At 38.4% G+C, this 23,376-nt stretch overlaps 1 protein-coding gene across 10 annotated transcripts in view; it reads left to right on the forward strand.

The window, feature by feature from the left end:
* RIC3 (RIC3 acetylcholine receptor chaperone) overlaps positions 1 to 23,376 on the forward strand; it is a 151,850-nt gene that overhangs the window by 85,158 nt on the left and 43,316 nt on the right. For 7 of the 10 annotated variants that reach the window (XR_005217444.1, XR_005217443.1, XM_037840070.1 and 4 more), the window contains one exon: positions 14,302 to 14,450. Coding sequence is in view for 8 of the 10 variants with exons in the window: in XM_037840070.1 (XP_037695998.1) it covers positions 14,302 to 14,450 (149 nt within the window). In the remaining 2 variants the exon portion in view is untranslated. Of the gene's footprint in view, positions 1 to 10,433; positions 10,490 to 14,301; positions 14,451 to 23,376 lie in introns of those variants that run through there. The other 3 variants (XM_037840074.1, XM_037840072.1, XM_037840078.1) reach the window with 2 other exon arrangements.

Raw genomic sequence — 23,376 nt, forward strand, 5'->3', positions numbered from 1 at the left:
TAACTGATGGGATATTTCCATGGAGGTGTGGCCCCACCCATTCAGGGTGGGCCTTGATCAGTGGAGCCATATAAACGTGCTGACTCAAGGAGACTGAATGGAGTGCAGCTGTGAGTGACGTTTTGAAGAAGAGCAAGCTTGCTAGAGAGGAACGTCCTGGGAGAAAGCCATTTTGAAACCAGAACCTTGGAACAGACGCCAGCCACGTGCCTTCCCAGCTAACAGAGGTTTTCCGGGCGCCACTGGCCATCCTCCAGTGAAGGTACCCGATTACTGATGTGTTACCTTGGACACTTTATGGCCTTAAGACTGTTACTGTGTAGCCAAATAAACCCCCTTTTTATAAAAGCCAATCCATCTCTGGTGTTTTGCATTCCTCAGCATTAGCAAACTAGAACATATAGGAAGGCTAAATGTCATTATGATGTCAGTCCTACCCAAACTGATCTACAGAGTCAATGCAATTCCTATCAAAATTCCAACAACCTACTTTGCAGACTTGGAAAAGCTAGTTATCAAATTTATTTGGAAGGGGAAGATGCCTCAAATAGCTAAAAACACTCTAAAAAAGAAAAACGAAGTGGGAGGACTGACACTCCCTGGCTTTGAAGCTTATTATAAAGCCGCAGTAGTCAGACAGCATGGGACTGGCACAAAGATAGACATATTGATCAATGGAATTGAATTGAGAATTCGGAGATAAACCCCCAGATCTACGGGTGACTGAACTTTGATAAGACCCCCAAAATCATGGAACTGGGACATAAGAGTCTATTTAACAAATGGGCTGGGAGAACTGGATATCCATATCCATATCCTCACACCCTACACAAAAATTAACTCAAAATGGATTAAAGACCTCAATATAAGAGACAGTACCATAAAACTCCTAGAAGATAATGTAGCGAAACATCTTCAAGACCTTGTATTAGGAGGTCACTTCCTAGACCTCACATCCAAAGCACAAGCAACAAAAGAAAAAATAGATAAATGGGAATTCCTAAAACTTAAAAGCTTCTGTACTATAAAAGAATTTGTCAAAAAGGTGATGAGGCAGCCAACTCAATGGGAAAAAATTTTTGGAAACCATGTATCTGACAAAAGACTGATATCTTGCATATATAAACCAATCCTGCAACTCAATGACATGGTACAGACAGCCCAATTATAAAATGGGCAAAAGATATGAAAAGACCATTCTCTGAAAAGGAAATACAAATGGCCAAAAAACACATGAAAAAAAATTCAGCTTTACTACTAGCTATTAGGGAGATGCAAATTAAGACCACAATGAGACATCCTCTCACACCAGTTAGATTGGCAGCCATTAAATAAACAGAAAACTACAAATGCTGGAGAGGATGTGGAGAAATTGGAACTCTTATTCATTGTTGCTGGAACTGTATAATGGTTCAGCCACTCTGGAAGACAGTCTGGGAGTTCCTTGGAAAACTAGATATAGAGTTACCCTTTGATCCAGCAATTGCACTTCTCGGTATATACCTGGAAGATCTGAAAGCGGTGACACAAACAGATATTTTCACACCGATGTTCATAGCAGCAATATTCACAATTGCCAAGAGATGGAAACAACCCAAATGTTCTTCAACAGATGAGTGGATAAACAAAATGTGTATACACATGATGGAATGCTATGCGGCCGTAAGAAGGAACAAGGTTGTGAAACATATGATAACATGGATGAACTGTGAAGACATAATGCTGAGCGAAATAAGCCAGGTATAAAAGGAGAAATATTGTATGTTACCACTAATGTGAACTCTGTGAAAAATGTAAAATAAATGGTTTATATTGTAGAATGTAGGGGACCTAGCAATAGACAGCAAATAATGAAGGGGGAATGATAATCTAGTAAGAACAGATAAGTTTTGGAGGGTAAATTTAATGTTCTGGGAATGCTCAGGAATGACTGTGGTTTGTTAATTTCTGGGGGTATGGTAGGAGCAAGTTTGCAGAAATGTAGTTATTTTAGGTTATTTGTTTTTCTTACTCCTTTTTTGGGTTATAGTATATTTTCTTGGGGTAGGGTAGGAACATGTTGGAAGCAATGTAGTTATTTTAGGTTGTTTTTTCTTATTCCTCTGTTTTGGTTTTGTTTGAAATGTTTCTTTATTGTTTGTTTTTTAATATTTTGATAGTTAAAAATATAACAATGTGTGTGGAAAAAAGTAAGTGAACAGTGCGGGGAGGAGGGGAATGGAATGTTTTGGATGTTCTTTTTAATTCTAATTTTTATCTTATTTTTTGGAGTAATGAAAATGTTCAAAGATTGTGGTGATCAATGTACAACTATGAACAACTGATTGTACACTTTGAAGGATTGTATGTTATGTGAATATATCTCAATAAAATTGCATTAAAAAAAAAAAGTAGGGTGAGGTTGTCTCCCAACTGGTATCCCTTTATTTGTCTAGCATTTGGAATCTGCCGTATCCAACCACTCTTGTACTGCCTGTTCATGTAGCTGCTCATAATTCTGGTTTTGAGGGGTGAATTTAAGGTTAACTTTAAGGTCATGGCAAGCCCTCCAAGTGGAAATATCCAGTAGATGGCCAGAGTTATGAGGCTGGCCTTTGTGCAAAAAGTCAAGATTAGAGGTAGAGATTGGGCATCACCTGTGTAGAGGTCATGTTTTAATTGTGAGACTTCATCAGCTTCCTGAAAGCGTAATTGTAAGAATGGAGAGATTAGAGTCCTAGGACTGAAAAAAAACAAATGGTTAAAGAAGGAGGAGAAATAGAAATGTCACAATAGCAAATGGAGGAAGAAGTTTCAAGCAGAGGATGTTCCACAGTATAGAGGTTAGGAATAATTAAATGCAAGAAAAAGACCCTTGAGAATAAAATGATCACTGATGATTTCATGCGTTTTGTTATGATGGATGGAAGCCAGATTTCAGGGAGGTGAGAGAAGATGGGTGGTGAGGAAATGTGGGCCAATCAAAAAAAAAAAAAATTTGAGCACTTAGAGTATTCATGGCACTGTGCCATTTCTGCTGTGACCTCGTTATTACTGCCCTCAAGAGTATCAAATAGAAACAATAAGAAATGTATGAAAATGTTCATTATAACACATTTAGAAGATATCATAAGGTGGGCTATGAGAACTTGTCTAATGCACAATGTAGATAATATGAGTACACTAGTTCAGAAGTAAGAGAGGATATTTTAATTTGCATTTTTCTGAGAAAATTTCTCTTGTCTGTCCTCCTCCCCCTAGTTTCACAGCCAGTCATCCCTCTTTTAGTTTAGAGCTTTTGTTTTTTCCATGGGTTAGGAAATCAGAGAATCAAGAATGTTCGGTTAAGATCAGATTGCCCTGCATACAGCCCAGAAAATAATGTGTCACCCTAGGGCAAGAGCTTTGTAATAACACATAGACTTTTCTGTGTGTGACCTAGTCTGCCTCAGAAGCCTTCCACAAAATGAGTTTTTTGCTACTAAGGATTAGGGGTTACATGGAGGAGACACGCAGTGGTGGTGAGGACTCCAGTACTGATGGGAAGAATAGAGCTGGAACATGTCCTATAAGCATGGAATTTTAGCTGAATGTGGAACAGGCAGGTTTCTTCATTTCATGGCTTTGGGGCCATTTAATATGGAAGAAGTGGAGCTCATGGTGTTTTTCTTTTTCTCCCACTGAGGACTTTGGACCTTCAGTTTACTCAGCTACTATCTTGAAATTGCAGGGAAAAATACTTTCCCCCCATTAGTCACTGTGGCTAAAACTTGTTAGGCTGAGCATAAAAAGGAATGCAGGTTTAGAGTGCATCATTTTTCCTTCGTAAGTTTTATTGACCTGGTTGCTTCGGGTTTTTTGTTTGTTTAATTCAGTTTTATTGAGAGATAGTCATATTCTGTACAATCATCCACAGTGTACAATCAGTTGTTCACAGTACCACCATATAGTTGTGCATTCATCACCACAATTTTTGAACGTTTTCCTTACTCCAAAAAAAAAAAAGAATAAAAATACAAGTAAAAAAGAATACCTAAAACATTCCATCCCCCCATCTCACCCTATTTTTCATTTAATTTTTGTCTCCATTTTTCTACTCATCTGTCCATACACTGGACAAAGGGAGTGTGAGCCACAAAGTTTTCAGTCACACTGTGTAAGCTACATAGTTAAACAGTCATCTTCGAGAATCAAGGCTACTGGGTTGCAGTTCAGCAGTTTCAGGTATTTCCTTCTAGCTGTTCCAATACACTTAAAACTAAAAAGGGATGTCTATATAACGCATAAGAATGTCCTTCAGAGTGACCTCTCAATTCCATTTGAAATCTCTCAGCCACTGAAACGTTACTTTGTTTCCTTTCGCTTTTTGGTCAAGAAGATTTGCTCAGTCCCACAGTGCCAGGTTCAGGCTCAACCTGGGGAGTTATTTCCTGTCTTGCCAGGGAGATTCACACCCACGTACGGGTTTACCTGCTGAGTGGGCTGAGAGAGAGAGAGGTCATATCTGAGCAACAAAGGATCTCTGGGAGAGACTCCTAGGAACAATTATAAGGAGGCTTAGCCTCTCCTTTGCAGTAACAAGCTTCGTAAGGGCAAGCCCTGGATCAAGTGCTTGGTCTACTAAATTGGTAGTCCTCAATGTTTCTGAGAATATCAGTAATAAACCAGATGGGGAAGTCCCACATTTCGGCATTTTTCCCCAGTTCCTTGGGGGTGCCCTGTAAATACATTTTTATTCTCTGCCCGAATTACTTTGGGATGTATTGGGATTTCACACTGACCTGTAAAAACCTACCAGATCTCACTTCCTATTCAAAGTTCCATGTAATTATCATGTTTGAATAAACTGACTGTACAGGTTAAATTATTTAGTGTGCTACAGAAAATATAGATCTGGCACCAAGTAAACATGTCTTTCCTTGATCTCATGCAAAAGTTGAAGTTTTAAAACACAGTCAATATTGTCCTTTACCCTTTGGCCTGATTTGCCTTAGTCCTAACCAGATCCACTTCATTCATATCTCTATTGAAGGCTGAATTTCTTTTCAGCCTTTTTAACAGTTGCTGTATGAGGTAATACTGACATTCATAGCTGCTGAACTCTAGCTCTGAGTTTCAGGTGTCACACACAGGTACCCAAAGTTCCAGAGATTGACCGGGTTATACATGAAGAGCTCAGTATCTCAATATTTGGAGATAACCATTACAGCTCAGGAATAGATGTGACTGCTGTTAAGAGCTTACAATCTAGGGACCATTACAGTTTGCATTCCCCTACTAACCTTTGCCCTAAAATTCAATTCTCAGCATTTACACATTGTAATTAGTCCATATTAGTGAGGCACTACCATGTTTGTCTTTTCGTTTCTGGCGTACTTCACTCAGAATGCTGTCATCAGGATCCACTCAGTTACATGTCTCACAACTTTATTCCCCTTGCTGCTGCCCAATATTCTATGGTATGTCTATGCCACAGTTCACCATTCTTTTCATCAGTCAGTGTACCCTTAGGTCACCTCCATTCATTGCAGATTGTGAATACTGCCGCCATAAACACCAGTGTGCAAACGTCCATTCATGTCCCTGCTCTCATGTCTTTCAAGTATACCCCATAATGAGGTTGCAGGACCTTATGGCACCCACATACTTAACTTCTTGTGGAACCACCACACTGTACTCCAGATAGGCTACCTGAGTCTACTTCCCCACCAGTAGTGAATAGGTATATCTCTCTCTCCATGTTTTCTCCAAGACTTGTATCCCTCTGTTTATTTTTTCCCCTGCAATTTCATAGAGATATATTCACATACCATACAGTAATCCACAGTGTACAATCAGTTGTTCATAGTATCATCATATAGTTGTGCATTCATCAGCACTTGAGCATATTCATTACTCCAAAAAAATTTAAAAAAAAGAATAATAAAAAAGATAAAAGAAAAAATTAAAATACAGTACAATAATAAGGTCAGATAATAACACCACTACCAAGAATCCCATACCCCTCTCTTGTATCCCCCTCTTAAAGACATTTAGCTTTGATATATTGCCTTTGTTACATTTAATGAAAGCATATTACAATGTTACTATTAACCATAGACTCCAGTTTGCATTGATTACAGTTTTTTTCCCAATACCCTCCCTTTTTCAACACTCTGCAAGGTTGGCATTCATTTGTTCTCCCACATGTAAAAATACTTTTGTATTTGTATGTTTAGTCACCATCTGTTTTAGTTTGCTAATGCTGCAGAATGCAAAACACCAGAGATGGATTGGCTTTTATAAAAAGGAGGTTTATTTGGCTACACAGTAACAGTCTTAAGGCCATAAAGTGTCCAAGGTAACACATCAGTAATCAGGTACCTTCACTGGAGGATGGCAAATGGCGTCCGGAAAACCTCTGTTAGCTGGGAAGGCACGTGGCTGGCGTCTGCTCCAAAGTTCTGGTTTCAAAATGGCTTTCTCCCAGGATGTTCCTCTCTAGCAAGCTTGCTCCTCTTCAGAACGTCACTCACAGCTGCACTGAGTTCCATCTCCTTGAGCCAGCATGTTCATATGGCTCCACTGATCAAGGCCCACCCTGAATGGGTGGGGCCACGCCTCCATGGAAATATCCCATCAGTTATCATCCACAGTTGGGTGGGGCGCATCTCCATGCAAACAACCTAATCCAAACATTCCAACTTAATCCCCACTGTTATGTCTGCCCCACAAGATTGCATCAAAGAATATGGCTTTTTCTGGGGGACATAATACATTCAAACCGGCACACCATCATTAATCACTCTAGGTTTCACTAGGTTATACAGTCCCAGTCTTTATCATCTCTCTTTCCCTCTGATGTCAGACATGCCCCTCTCCCTCTTCTTTCAACTTTACTCACAGACATCCTTGTTCAGTATACTTACAACATTGTGCTACCATCACACTGTATTGTGCTATTCACTTCTGGATCTATAGAGTCAATACTGTTGAACATACTATACTCGTTGAGCATCAAATGCCCGATCTCTACCATCGATAGTCTTCTGATAACCTGTGTTTTCAGCTTTAACTCTAAAAGTTTGCTCATTAATATTAGTTGACATTAGTAAGACCATAAGTATTTGTCCTTTTGTTTCTGGCTAACCTTGCTCAACATAACGTGCTCAAGGTTCATCCACCTTGTTATATGTTCCATGACTTTGTTCTGTCTTAGAGCTGCTTAATATTCCATCACATGGATATATCACAGTTTGTTTATTCACTCATCCATTGATGGACATTTCAGCTGTTCCATCTCTTGACAATTGTGAATAATGCTGCTATAAACGTCAGTTTACAAATGTCCGTTTGTGTCTTAGCTTTCAGTTTCTCTGCGTATATACTTAGTAATGGAATCGCCGGATCATATGGCAGTTCTATACTTAGCTTCCTGAGAGACTGCCACACTGTCTTCCAGAGTGGCTGCACCATTCTACATTCCACCAACAGTGAATAAGTGTGCCTCTTTCTCCACATCTCTCCAGCACTTGTAATTTTCTGTTTTTTTTTTTTTTTATAATGGCCATTCTAGTAGGTGTGAGATGATATCTCATTATAGTTGTCATTTGCATTTCCCTAATAGCCAGTGAAGTTGAGCATCTTTTCATATGTTTTTGAGCCATTTGTATTTCCTCTTCAGAAAAGTGTCTGTCCATGTCTTTTCCCCATTTTTTTAATTGGGTTGTCTTTCTGTTGTTGAGTTGTAGGATCTGTTTATCTATTCTGGATATTAAACCCTTATCTGAAATGTGGTTTCCAAATATTGTTTCCCATTGCATAGGCTGCCTTTTTACTTTTCTGACAAAGTCCTTTGATGTACAAAAGTGTTTAATTTTGAGGAAATCCCATTTATCTATTTCTTCTTTCATTGATTGTGTTTTGTGTGTAGGATCCTGGAAACCACCTCCTATCACAAGATTCTTAACAGATTTCCCTACATTTTCTTCTAGAAGTCTTATGGTCTTAGTGCTAATGTTTAGGTCTTTGATCTGTTTATAGTTAATTTTTGTATAAGGTGTGAGATAAGAGTCCTCTTTCATTGTTTTGGATATAGATATCCAGTTCTCCAAACACCATTTATTGAAGAGGCTCCTCTTTCCCAGTTGCATTGACCTGACTGCCTTATCTGTAGATGAGAGGGTCTGTTTCTGAACACTCAATTCGATTCCATTGGTCAGTATATCTGTCTTTATAGCAGTATCATGCTGTTTTGACCACTGTAGCTTTGTAGTATGCTTCAAAGTCAGATCATGTGAGACCGCCCACTGCATTCCTCTTTCTCAAGATATTTTTGGCTATTCAGGGCACCCTTCCTAATAAATGCGGTTATTGTTTTTTCCATTTCTGTAGTGTAAGTTGTTGGGATTTTTGTTGGTATTGCATTGAATCTATAAATCAGTTTAGGTAGAATTGACATCTTAACTATGCTTAGTCTTCCAATCCATGAACACGGTATGTTCTTCAATTTTTTTAGGACCTGTTTAATTTCTTTTAGTAGTTTCTTGTAGTTTTCTGTGTATAGGTCTTTTGCAGCCTTGGTTAAGTTTATTCCTAAATACTTGATTCTTTCGGTTGCTATTGTAAATGGAATTTTTTTCTTGATTTCCTCCTCCTGTTGCTTATGACTTGTGTATAGGAACACTACTGATTTTTGCATGTTGATCTTGTACCCTACCACTTTGCTGTATTCATTGAATAGCTCTTGTAACTAGATTTCTCTGGATTTTCTACATACAGGCTCATGTCATCTGCAAATAGTGAAAGTTTTACTTCTTCCTTTCCAATTTGGATGCCTTTTATTTCTTTTTTCTTGCCTGATTGCTTTAGCTAGAATTTCCAGCACAATGTTGAATAACAGTGGTGACAGTGGCCTCCTGTCTTGTTCCTGATCTTAGAGGGAAAGCTTTCAGTCTCTCCCCATTGAGTACGATGTTTGCTGTGAGTTTTTCATATATTGCCTTTATCATATTGAGAAGATTCCCTGCTGTTCCTATCCTTTTGAGTGTTTTCGTCAAGAAAGGATGTTTAATTTTATCAGATGCCTTTTCTGCATTGATCAAGATCATGTGGTTCTTCCACTTTGCTTTATTAATGTGGTAGAGTTTTTACATTAGTTGGTTTTCTTGTGTTGAACCAGCCTTTCATACTGGAATAAATCCCACTTGGTCATGGTGTATAAGTGTTTTAATGTGCTGCTGGATTCGATTTGAGAGTATTTTGTTGAGGATTTTTGCTCAACAAAATGTGCTGCTGGATTCGATTTGCAAGTATTTTGTTGAGGATTTTGTTGAGATTGGTCTATAGTTTTCTTTTTTTGTAGTATCTTTGTCTGACTTTGGTATCAGGATGATATTGGCTTCATAGAATGAGTTAGGAAGCTCTCCCTCCTTGTTCAAATTTTTTTGAAGAGTTTGAGCAGGATTGGTACTAATTCTTTCTTGAATGCTTGGTAGAATTCACATATGAAGCCATCTGGTCCTGGACTTTTCTTTTTTGGGGGCTTTTTGATGACTGACTCAATCTCTATACTTGTGAATGGTTTGTTGAGGTCTATTTTCTCGTATCACTGTTGGTTTATTTGTTCATGCTTTTCTAGGAAGTTGTCCACTTTGTCTAAGTTATCTAGTTTATTAGCATATAATTGCTTGTAGTATCCTCTCAATATCTCCTTTATTTCTGCCAGGTCAGTAGTTTAGTCCTATTTCTCATTGTATTTATTTGGGTCCACTTTCCTCTTTTTTTTTTTTTCTTTTTCTTTTCTCTCTCTCTTTTTTTTCTTTGTTAGCCTAGCTAAGGGTTCATTCATTTTATTGATTTTTCTCAAAGAACCAACTTCTGGTTTTGTTGATTCTCTAATGTTTTACTGTTCTCAATTTCATTTATTTCTGGTCTAATTTTTTTTCTTTCTTTCCTCCCTTTTGCCTTGGGGTTAGTTGCTGTTCTTTCCGTAGTTCCTCCAGGAGAACAGTTAATTCCTCAATTTTTGCTCTCTCTTCTCTTTTAATATAAGCCGTTTAGGGCAATAAATTTCCCTCTCAGCACCGCCTTTGCTGCATCCCATAATATGTTGTGTTTTCATTTTCATTTGCCTTAGAGTATTTACTAATTTCTCTTGTAATTTCTTCCTTTGCCCACTGGTTGTTTAAGAGTGTGTTGTTTTGCTTCCATATATTTGTGAATTTTCTGACCTTCTGCCTGTTATTGATTTCCAACTTCATTCCATTATGATCCAAGAAAGTGTTTTGTATAATATCAGTATTTTAAAATTTGTTGAGACTTGCTTTGTGACCCATCCTTTGGTCTTGATATATGTACACTTGAGAAAAATGTGTATCCTTCTGTTGTGGGATGTGTGTTCTATAAATGTCTGTCAAGTCTAGTTCATTTACCTTACAATTCAACATATGTTTCCTTATTGATCCTCTGTCTAGGTTATCTATCCATTGATGAGAGCGGTGTATTGAAGTCTCCAACTCTAATTTTAGAGGTATCTACTTCTTCTTTCAGTGTTGTCAGTGTTTGCCTCATGTATTTTAGGATGCTTTGGCTCAGTGCATAAATATTTATGATTGTTATGTTTTCTTGATGAATTGTCCCTTTTATGTATGTGCCCTTCTTTGTCTCTTTTAATTGTTTTACATTCGAAGTTTTAATTTGTCTGACATCAAATAGCTACTCCCACTTTTTTCTGGTTGTTGTTTGTATGAAATATCTTTTTCCAACCTTTCCTTTTCAACCTATTTTTGTCCTTGTGTCTACAGTGTGTTTCCTGTAGACAGCATATAGATGCCTCCTGTTTTTTAATCCACTCTGCCAATCTGTGTCTTTCTATTGGGTGGTTTAATCCATTAACATTTGTTGTTATTACTGTAAAGACAATACTTACTTCTACCATTTTGTCTTTTGGATTTTATACGTCATATCTTATTTTTTCTCTGTCTCTCCTTTTACCCTTATACACTCTTCTCCAAACCTGTCTCTCCTGTCTTTTCCTATCAGCCTTTAGCATCCCTTTAGTAATTCTTGTAATGCAGGTCTCTTATTCACAAACTCTCTTAGTGTCTGTTTGTCTGAAAATATTTTAATCTCCCCCTCAATTTTGAAGGACGGTTTTGCCAGATATAGAGTTCTTGGTTGGCAGTTTTTCTCTTTCACTATCTTAAATATATTATACCACTACCTTCTTGTCCCTTTCTGTGGAGAAATCCATACATAGTCTTATCGAGCTTCCCTTGCATGTGATGGGTCACTTTTCTCTTGCTGCATTCAGAATTCTCCATGTCTTTGACATTGGACAGTCTCATCAGTAAGTGTCTTGGAGTAGGTCTCTTGGGATCTATACTGTTTGGAGTATGCTGTGCTTCTTGAATCTGTGATTTTATGTCTTTCAGAAGAGTTGGAAAATTCTCAGTTATTATTTCTTCAGTTATTCTTTCTGCTCCCTTTCTCTTCTCTTCCCCTTCTGGGACACCCATAACATGTATATTCATGCACTTCATGTTGTCATTCAGTTCCCTAAGACCCTTCTCATATTTTTCCATTCTTTTCCTTATCTGTTCTTTTTTGTGTGTGATTTCAGATGTCCTGTCTTCCAGTTCACTGATCTTTTCTTCTTCCTGTTCAAATCTATTGTTGTATGTCTCCGTTGTGTTTTTCATCTCTTCTATTGTGCGTTTCATTCCCATAAGTTCTGCCATTCATTTTTTCAAGCTTATGAATTCTTCTTTCTGGTCACCCAGTGTCTTCTTTATAACCTTCATCTCTTTTGCAACATTTTCCTTCAGGTTATTGATTTGATTTAGGAGATCTGTTTGAACATTTTAATTAGTTGTTTCAATTCATGTATCTCAGTTGAAGTATTGGTTTGTTCCTTTGGCAGGTCCATATTTTCATGTTTCTTAGTATGGTTATTTTTATCTGTCTAGGCATCTGGTTTTCTTGATTTGTTTATTCTGGAGCTTGTTTTTGCTCTTTTACCTAGGGTTTTCTTGTTGGTTGTCTTTGTTCTCTGTATGCTTTTTGGCGTCCAGTTCAACTTACTCTAGACCTGTAACATTGCTGCTGTTTAGTTGATTTTTTTCAGCTCTTGTTTTTCTGATACTTGCCCTGCCTTTTTCTAAGAGAGTCTCCCCAGATGTGATCAACCCCAATCACATTTTCCCAGTCCAGACAGGCCCAGGTTCTCAGGAGGAAGGGTATTCTGTATCAAGTTTCCCTGAGAATGAGAGCCTACAGGTTGTCAGACCCTCCTGTGAAGCCTTTAGACTCTGTGCTTTTCCTATCTTGTTCAGCAGGTGGCACTTTTCAGTCTGCTGCTTCGCACTGGTGTAAAAGTGGGGTTCTTTAATTCTCTACAGAACCTGCCCTGCCATGGGCATGACTTACTCAAGCTGTTTCTGTTATCCAGCCCCTGGGGTCTGAGTTTTCTGAAGAAGGGCTGCCCCTTGAGCTGGGCCCTGCCTTGCCTTATCTTAGGGAAGTTATGGCCTTTAGGGTATTATCTCCCCCACTAGACTTATTGCTTTGTTGCTCATATCTATCTTAGCTCTGCCTTTGCCTAGGTCCAGCTGTCAATTACAAATATCTGAGCTTTCTGTAATGAGCTACTTAGGATAGTTATTTAAAAAAAAAAGAGAAAAAGAAATCCCTTTTCAAAGCCTTTCCCCAGCACCCAAGTTTTGTCAGCCCCAGTATAGACTATTTAAAAATACACCCTTTATTATCTTATTCACCTGAATAGGTACTCATTCACCTGAATAGGTACTCTCAGACAACTTTAATCCTGCCCTTCCCTGGGGCAGTGCTTATGCCTAAGCTTTCCAGCAGCTCTGATGGGCTATTGAAAACTAAGAAAAATAAAGAGTTGGATAGAAAGAAAAGAAGAAAAAAAAAAAGAAAACCCTTTTCAGAGCCAGAACCCAGCTCCCCAGGTTTGCAAGCAAGAGCCGGACTTGGTACCCATTTCTATATGACACTTTTTCTTGTAGTCCAGCCCTTTTCCAGTATACTGAACACTCCCAAATGCAATTCCAAAACACTGAACACTTCCACCTCCAAAAATCTGTGGGTTTTGTTGTTGTTGTCAGCCCCACCTCTGCTCTGCAGGACCAGATCTTCCTGGTTCCTTTCTTGCCTGCTCTTGGTTTATCTGTGCTTGGGTCTTTTATTCAGCAGGCCAAATTTGTTAAGCAATTCTGCACTGGGTGCCTGGTTGTGCCCTCCTCCTTACTCCTAGCACAGATTTTTTCCCTTGGGAAACCAGCTCCAAGACAGTCTGCCATGCCTGTGGGGGAGGCTGTTCCAATGCGTACCAGTCACAGAAGTCCCCCAAACCACTGTTCCATACAGTTTCTGGCTCTGCTTTGGGTTTTTAAGAGGAAAATAAGTATCCCCTGTTAAATCCTGCTGCTAGTTAAAACTAATTCCAAAGTAGACAAGTCTCAGTCTTCTGAACAGGGCCTTGTCTGTATATTAGCATGTTGCAGTGCTTTCCTCTCATAGAATATAATCACACTGATTATCTTTGAGCTTTATTTGATTTTTGCAGACATTTGCCCAGAGCCACACAGCTAAGTTGGGACTGGAACCCAGGTTTTCTAAACTGTGCATGGAACTCGAGCACCGCGTTTCGTGAATTTATAGAATGATATCGGAAGTCAGGAGACTTTAGTTTTAGTTATAGTGCTGCCATTAACTAACAGTATGATTAAATTTATAATTTCCCATCTACGGACCTAAGTGTCCTCAATTTCTCTGGACTAGTTGATTGAGTTGTCAGAATGATCCAGTTCTGAAATTTTCAGGTTTTTCCTTATTCCTGCACAAGAAGATTAAGCCTGATAATTCTAGGGTTGGCCTAGTAGCATATTTTTCTTTGGTTGAGGATAAAAGCCAAGCACATTTTCTTTTGATGACCTTACTTCTGAGAAAAGTGGCTTGGACTACTGGGGTGATGTGAACAACAGTGAAATTTCTTGGAGATTAGAGAACCAGAGCAGTGAGGTCATACTGGAAAGCTGAGACCTCTGGGGTCAGTTCTGTCACTGACAGTAGCTCATTGTCTGACCTTGGGCAATCACTTACCTATTCTGGGACTTTGTTTTCCCAATTGCAAAATCAGAACATTAAATTAACATCTTCAAGATCTCATCTCAGCTATGTAGTTCCAGCATCAATTCCTAGAATAATTATTTACTGCTATTGGACTCCCTGTTCTGGGATTCAGACAGATGATGACACTTATGTCCATTGCCTAGGAGTATTTAATGCTAAATGACTGAATTGTCTGATATTTCTAAGCAGAGCAGAGACTGTGACTTCTGACCAAGAGAAACAGTTGTTGCATCAACTCCGAGAAATCACCAGGGTCATGAAAGAAGGAAGATTCATTGACAGACCGACTCCAGAGAAAGAAGCTGAGGAGGCCCCTTACATGGAGGACTGGGAAGGTAAAAAATGTCTTCTCTTTTCTTTGTTATTTTTCAGGACAGGAAAGAGATGTTTCAACTTTTTTTAAAACCAGCTTTATTACTGAGGTATTTTATTTCTATATCAGCTTTATTACTGTGGTATTTTATATATGTGTATATATATATAATATGTAAACAATTAAGATAAGTTCTGACAGATGTATAGAATTGTGTAATCATAGCACAATTATGATATAGAATATTTGTCACCTCAAAAGTTCCCTCCCCTTTTCTGTTAATCCCCTTCTTCCCTGCAAGCAACACCTGAACTGTTTTCTGTCCTCATAGTTTTGCCTTTTCTATATAAATGGATCATACTGCACGTGCTTTTCTATTTCTGGCATTTAACATAATGCTTTTGTGATTCATCTGTGTATTGTTTGTCTTTTTTTTTTTTGCTGTGTAGGATTACACTGAATGGCTATACCATAATTTTTTTATTCACCAGAGGAACATTTGGGTTGTTTCTAGCTTTTAGCTATTATGAATTAAGCTGCTATGAACTTTTGCATATAAGTCTTTGTTTGGACATACATTTTTATTTTTCTTGGATTTCACCTAGGAATGAGATTTCTATGTTTTATGATAAGTGTACATGTAACTTTATTAGAAACTTTTCCTAAGTGCCTCTACCATTTTACAATTCCCCCAGCAATGTATGAGAATTCCAATTTATCTACATCCTTGCTAATACTTGGTATTGTCAGTCTTTTTAATTTTAGCCATTCTGTTGGGTATATAGTGATAAACTCATTGTGATTTTAATTTGCATTTTCCTAATGACTAATGATGTTGAACATTTTTTTTTTTTATGTGCTTATTTGACATATGTATATTTTTGGTGACGTAGTCTGTAAATATATCTCTAGTTATATTTTTGATGTTATTTTTAGTGGTACTTAAAATTCTTTAACTTTTAATTATTTGATGCTACTATAAGAAATTCATTTGATTTTTGTATCCTGACCTTGTAACTTTTGACCTTGCTAGACTCACTTATTAGCTGTTATTTTTTTTTTTTTAAGATTTCTTAGATTTTCTACAGAGATAAATTGTGAATACAGACAGTTTTACTTTTTCCTTTCCAGTTTATATGCCATGTATTTCTTTTTCTAGCCTTATTGCACTGGCTAGGACCTCTACAACAATGCTGAATAGAAGTGGTGAGAGCAAACATCCTTCCTTACCAATATTAGGGAAAAGCATTCAGTCTCCATTAGTATGGCGTGAGCTGTAGGTTTTTCATGGATGCCATTTGTGAAACTGAGGAAACTTAAGTTGCTGAGTATTTTTCTGTTATTGTTTCTTCTTTTTTTTTTTTTTTGACTTTTTTAAAATAATTTCAAACTTGAAGGATAGTTGCAAAAATAATACAAAACTTACAAACCTGATATATTGGACACCAGCATATCTCCACCCACCTAGATACCCAGATCCACCGATTTTAACATTTTCCCACCTTTGCAGTGTCATTCTTTCTTTCTGTCTACCTATCTATGTATCTGTCCATCTACCTATCTTCTCACCATCTGAGAGCAACATATACACATCATTCTCTTGAACACACAGTAAGTACTTCCATGTATGTTTCCTAAGAATGAGGATATTCACTTATGTAATCATCTTAAATACAGTTATCAATTTCAAGAAATTTAATTTTGATATAAAGCTTGTATTATCCTATATTCCAGTTTTTTCTTATGTCCAGATACTGTCCTTTTGAGCCCTTTTCCCTCCTTTCTTAGATCCCATCCAGTATCATGTATTGCATTTTATCGTCATTATCTCTTTAGTTTCTCTTTCTTCTTTTTTCTTTCTTTCTTCTTTCTTTCTTCTTTTTTTTCTTCTTTTTCCTTCCTTCCATCCTTTTTCTTTTCTTTTCTTTTCTTTTTAATTATAGAAACATAGAACATAAATTTTCCCATCCCAACCCCTCCCAAGCTTGCCATTCAGTGGGATTTATCATATTCATAACATTGCAGTGCCCTCAACACCATCCATTATTAGAACCTTCTCTTTATGCCCAAACAGAAACCCTATGGTCATTTTGCATTAACACCCCATTTTCCCTATCCCCCACCTCTGGTAACCTGTACCCTACTTTCTATCTCTGAGATTGCATATTCTCTCATATTTTCTTTGTGGTTAACATGGGGCTTAATTAGCATCTTAAATCTATAATAATGTCATTTGCTTTGATACCACCTGTTCTAGTTTGCTAATGCTGCCGGGATGCAAAACACCAGAGATGGATTAGCTTTTATAAAAAGGTGTTTATGTTGTTACACAGTTATAGTCTTAAGGCCATAAGGTGTCCAAGGTAACACATCAGCAATCGGGTACCTTCACTGGAGAATGGCCAGTGGTGTCCAGAAAACCTCTGTTAGCTGGGAAGGCCTCTGTGGCTGGCGTCTTCTTCAAAGTTCTGGTTTCAAAATGGCTTTCTCCCAGGACTTTTCTCTCTAGGCTGCAGTTCCTCAAAAATGTCACTCTTAGTTGCTTGGGTGTTTTATCCTCTCTTAGCTTCTCTGGATCAAGAGTCTGCTTCCAACGGCCGTCTTCAAAATGTCTGTCTCAGCTCCAGCTAGCTATGAGCTCCTTCTATCTGAGTTTATATAATGTTCCAGTAAACCAAACAAGGCCCACGCTGAATGGGTGGGACCACGCCTTTATGGAAATTAACCAATCAGAGTTACCACAGCTGGGTGGGTCACATCTTTATGGACACTGAACCAGTAGGTTCCAACCCCATCCACAACAATATGTCTGCCCCCAAAAGAATCCACTAAAGAACATGGCTTTTTCTGGGGTACATAAATATATAAACCAGCACACCAACTTACAACTTCAGTAGCATATACAAACTGTTCCTATACTCCTCCATCCCACTTTTATGTGGTTCTTGTCACAAATTACATATTTATACATTATCAGACCAAAACTGTTGATTTATTATTACATTTTATGCATTGCTTCTTAGATCTTGTAGGAATTAAAAAGTAGATTTAGATATCAAAAATAAAGTAGAGGCGGGGCAAGATGGCAGACTGGTGAGCTGTGTGTTTTAGTTACTCCTCCAGGAAAGTAAGTAGAAAGCCAGGAACTGCGTGGACTGGACACCACAGAGCAATCTGACTTTGGGCATACTTCATACAACACTCATGAAAACGTGGAACTGCTGAGATCAGCGAAATCTGTAAGTTTTTGCGGCCAGGGGACCCGCGCCCCTCCCTGCCAGGCTCAGTCCCGTGGGAGGAGGGGCTGTCAGCTCCGGGAAGGAGAAGGGAGAACTGCAGTGGCAGCCCTTATCAGAAACTCATTCTGCCGATCCAAACCCCAACCATAGATAGACGGAGACCAGACACCAGAGAATCTGAGAGCAGCCAGCCCAGCAGAGAGGAGACAGGCATAGAAAAAAAACAACACGAAAAAACTCCAAAATAAAAGCGGAGGATTTTTGGAGTTCTGGTGAACATAGAAAGGGGAAGGGCAGAGCTCAGGCCGAGCTCAGGCCCTGAGGCGCATATGCAAATCCCAAAGAAAAGCTGATCTCTCTGCCCTGTGGACCTTTCCTTAATGGCCCTGGTTGCTTTGTCTCTTAGCATTTCAATAACCCATTAGATCTCTGAGGAGGGCCCTTTTTTTTTTTTTTTTTTTTTAATCCTTTTCTTTTTCTAAAACAATTACTCTAAGAAGCCCAATACAGAAAGCTTCAAAGACTTGCAATTTGGGCAGGTCAAGTCAAGAGCAGAACTAAGAGAGCTCTGAGACAAAACGCAATAATCCAGTGGCTGAGAAAATTCACTAAACACCACAACTTCCCAAGAAAAGGGGGGTGTCCGCTCACAGCCATCATCCTGGTGGACAGGAAACACTCCTGCCCATCGCCAGCCCCATAGCCCAGAACTGCCCCAGACAACCCAGTGTGACGGAAGTGCTTCAAACAACAGGCAACACACAAAAACTGGGCATGGACATTAGCCTTCCCTGCAACCTCAGCTGATTGTCCCAGAGTTGGGAAGGTAGAGCAGTGTGAATTAACAAAGCCCCATTCAGCCATCATTGCAGCAGACTGGGAGCCTCCCTACACAGCCCAGCAGCCCAGAACTGCCCTGGGGGGACGGCACTCACCTGTGACATAGCACAGTCATCCCTCAACAGAGGCCTGGAAGAGGGGCCCACTTGCAAGTCTCAGGAGCCATACACCAATACCAAGGACTTGTGGGTCAGTGGCAGAGACAAACTGTGGCAGGACTGAACTGAAGGATTAGACTATTGCAGCAGCTTTAAAACTCTAGGATCACCAGGGAGATTGGATTGTTAGAGCCACCCCCCCCTCCCTGACTGCCCAGAAACACGCCCCATATACAGGGCAGGCAACACCAACTACACACACAAGCTTGGTACACCAATTGGATCCACAAGACTCACTCCCCCACTCACCAAAAAGGCTAAGCAGGGGAGAACTGGCTTGTGGAGAACAGGTGGCTCGTGGACGCCACCTGCTGGTTAGTTAGAGAAAGTGTACTCCACGAAGCTGTAGATCTGATAAATTAGAGATAAGGACTTCAATTGGTCTACAAATCCTAAAAGAACCCTATCAAGTTCGCAAATGCCACGAGGCCAAAAACAACAGAAAATTATAAAGCATATGAAGAAACCAGACGATATGGATAACCCAAGCCCAAGCACCCAAATCAAAAGATCAGAAGAGACACAGCACCTAGAGCAGCTACTCAAAGAACTAAAGATGAACAATGAGACCATAGTACGGGAGACAAAGGAAATCAAGAAGACCCTAGAAGAGCATAAAGAAGACATTGCAAGACTAAATAAAAAATGGATGATCTTATGGAAATTAAAGAAACTGTTGACCAAATTAAAAAGATTCTGGACACTCATAGTACAAGACTAGAGGAAGTTGAACAACGAATCAGTGACCTGGAAGATGACAGAATGGAAAATGAAAGCATAAAAGAAAGAATGGGGAAAAAAATTGAAAAAATCGAAATGGACCTCAGGGATATGATAGATAATATGAAACGTCCAAATATAAGACTCATTGGTGTCCCAGAAGGGGAAGAAAAGGTAAAGGTCTAGGAAGAGTATTCAAAGAAATTGTTGGGGAAAACTTCCCAAATCTTCTAAACAACATAAATACACAAATCATAAATGCTCAGCGAACCCCAAATAGAACAAATCCAAATAAACCCACTCCGAGACATATACTGATCACACTGTCAAACACAGAAGAGAAGGAGCAAGTTCTGAAAGCAGCAAGAGAAAAGCAATTCACCACATACAAAGGAAACAGCATAAGACTAAGTAGTGACTACTCAGCAGCCACCATGGAGGCAAGAAGGCAGTGGCAAGATATATTTAAAATTCTGAGTGAGAAAAATTTCCAACCAAGAATACTTTATCCAGCAAAGCTCTCCTTCAAATTTGAGGGAGAGCTTAAATTTTTCACAGACAAACAAATGCTGAGAGAATTTGCTAACAAGAGACCTGACCTACTGGAGATACTAAAGGGAGCTCTACAGACAGAGAAACAAAGAAAGGACAGAGAGACCTGGAGAAAGGTTCAGTACTAAAGAGATTCGGTATGGGTACAATAAAGGGTATTAATAGACAGAGGGGAAAAATATGACAAACATAAACCAAAGGATAAGATGGCTGATTCAAGAAATGCCTTCACGGTTATAACGTTGAATGTAAATGGATTAAACTCCCCAATTAAAAGATATAGATTCGCAGAATGGATCAAAAAAAATGAACCATCAATATGTTGCATACAAGAGACTCATCTTAGACACAGGGACACAAAGAAACTGAAAGTGAAAGGATGGAAAAAAATATTTCATGCAAGCTACAGCCAAAAGAAAGCAGGTGTAGCAATATTAATCTCAGATAAAATAGACTTCAAATGCAGGGATGTTTTGAGAGACAAAGAAGGCCACTACATACTAATAAAAGGGGCAATTCAGCAAGAAGAAATAACAATCGTAAATGTCTATGCACCCAATCAAGGTGCCACAAAATACATGAGAGAAACACTGGCAAAACTAAAGGAAGCAATTGATGTTTCCACAATAATTGTGGGAGACTTCAACACATCACTCTCTCCTATAGATAGATCAACCAGACAGAAGACCAATAAGGAAATTGAAAACCTAAACAATCTGATAATGAATTAGATTTAACAGACATCTACAGGACATTACATCCCAAATCACCAGGATACACATACTTTTCTAGTGCTCATGGAACTTTCTCCAGAATAGATCATATGCTGGGACATAAAACAAGCCTCAATAATTTAAAAAGATTGAAATTATTCAAAGCACATTCTCTGACCACAATGGAATACAATTAGAAATCAATAACCATCAGAGACTTAGAAAATTCACAAATACCTGGAGGTTAAACAACACACTCCTAAACAATCACTGTGTTAAAGAAGAAATAGCAAGAAAAATTGCTAAATATACAGAGACAAATGAAAATGAGAACACAACATACCAAAAACCTATGGAATGCAGCAAAAGCAGTGCTAAGGGGGAAATTTATAGCACTAAACGCATATATTAAAAAGGAAGAAAGAGCCAAAATCAAAGAACTAATGGATCAACTGAAGAAGCTAGAAAATGAACAGCAAACCAATCCTAAACCAAGTACAAGAAAAGAAATAACAAGGATTAAAGCAGAAATAAATGACATAGAGAACAAAAAAACAATAGAGAGGATAAATATCACCAAAAGTTGGTTCTTTGAGAAGATCAACAAGATTGACAAGCCCCTAGGTAGACTGACAAAATCAAAAAGAGAGAAGACCCATATAAACAAAATAATGAATGAAAAAGGTGACATAACTGCAGATCCTGAAGAAATTAAAAAAAATTATAAGAGGATACTATGAACAACTGTATAGCAACAAACTGGATAATGTTGAGGAAATGGACAATTTCCTGGAAACATATGAACAACCTAGACTGACCAGAGAAGAAATAGAAGACCTCAACCAACCCATCACAAGCAAAGAGATCCAATCAGTCATCAAAAATCTTCCCACAAATAAATGCCCAGGGCCAGATGGCTTCACAGGGGAATTCTACCAAACTTTCCAGAAAGAACTGACACCAATCTTACTCAAACTCTTTCAAAACATTGAAGAAAATGGAACACTACCTAACTCATTTTATGAAGCTAACACCAATCTAATACCACAACCAGGCAAAGATACTACAAAAAAGGAAAACTACTGGCCAATCTCCCTAATGAATATAGATGCAAAAATCCTCAACAAAATACTTGCAAATCGAATCCAAAGACACATTAAAAAAATCATACACCATGACCAAGTGGGGTTTATTCCAGGCATGCAAGGATGGTTCAACATAAGAAAATCAATCAATGTATTACAACACATTAACAAGTCAAAAGGGAAAAATCAATTGATCATCTCAATAGATGCTGAAAAAGCATTTGACAAAATCCAACATCCGTTTTTGATAAAAACACTTCAAAGGTAGGAATTGAAGGAAACTTCCTCAACATGATAAAGAGCATATATGAAAAACCCACAGCCAGCATAGTACTCAATGGTGAGAGACTGAAAGCCTTCCCTCTAAGATCAGGAACAAGACAAGGATGCCCGCTGTCACCACTGTTATTCAACATTGTGCTGGAAGTGCTAGCCAGGGCAATCCGGCAAGACAAAGAAATAAAAGGCATCCAAATTGGAAAAGAAGAAGTAAAACTGTCATTGTTTGCAGATGATATGATCTTATATCTAGAAAACCCTGAGAAATCGATGATACAGCTACTAGAGCTAATAAACAAATTTAGCAAAGTAGCGGGATACAGGGTTAATGCACATAAGTCAGTAATGTTTCTATATGCTAGAAATGAACAAACTGAAGAGACACTCCAGAAAAAGATACCATTTTCAATAGCAACTAAAAAAATCAGGTACCTAGGAATAAACTTAACCAAAGATGTAAAAGACCTATACAAAGAAAACTACATAACTCTACTAAAAGAAATAGAAGGGGACCTTAAAAGATGGAAAAATATTCCATGTTCATGGATAGGAAGACTAAATGTCATTAAGATGTCAATTCTACCCAAACTCATCTACAGATTCAATGCAATCCCAATCAAAATTCCAACAACCTACTTTGCAGACTTGGAAAAGCTAGTATCAAATTTATTTGGAAAGGGAAGATGCCTCGAATTGCTAAAGACACTCTAAAAAAGAAAAACGAAGTGGGAGGACTTACACTCCCTGACTTTGAAGCTTATTATAAAGCCACAGTTGCCAAAACAGCATGGTACTGGCACAAAGATAGACATATAGATCAATGGAATCGAATTGAGAATTCAGAGATAGACCCTCAGATCTATGGCCGACTGATCTTTGATAAGGCCCCCAAAGTCACTGAACTGAGTCATAATGGTCTTTTCAACAAATGGGGCTGGGAGAGTTGGATATCCATATCCAAAAGAATGAAAGAGGACCCCTACCTCACCCCCTACACAAAAATTAACTCAAAATGGACCAAAGATCTCAATATAAAAGAACGTACCATAAAACTCCTAGAAGATAATGTAGGAAAACATCTTCAAGACCTTGTATTAGGCGGCCACTTCCTAGACTTTACACCCAAAGCACAAGCAACAAAAGAGAAAATAGATAAATGGGAGCTCCTCAAGCTTAGAAGTTTCTGCACCTCAAAGGAATTTCTCAAAAAGGTAAAGAGGCAGCCAACTCAATGGGAAAAAATTTTTGGAAACCATGTATCTGACAAAAGACTGATATCTTGCATATACAAAGAAATCCTACAACTCAATGACAGTAGTACAGTCGGCCCAATTATAAAATGGGCAAAAGATATGAAAAGAC

This window comes from Choloepus didactylus, chromosome 6, assembly GCF_015220235.1.
Source record: "Choloepus didactylus isolate mChoDid1 chromosome 6, mChoDid1.pri, whole genome shotgun sequence".
In the NCBI taxonomy this organism is placed as follows: Eukaryota; Metazoa; Chordata; class Mammalia; order Pilosa; family Megalonychidae; genus Choloepus; species Choloepus didactylus.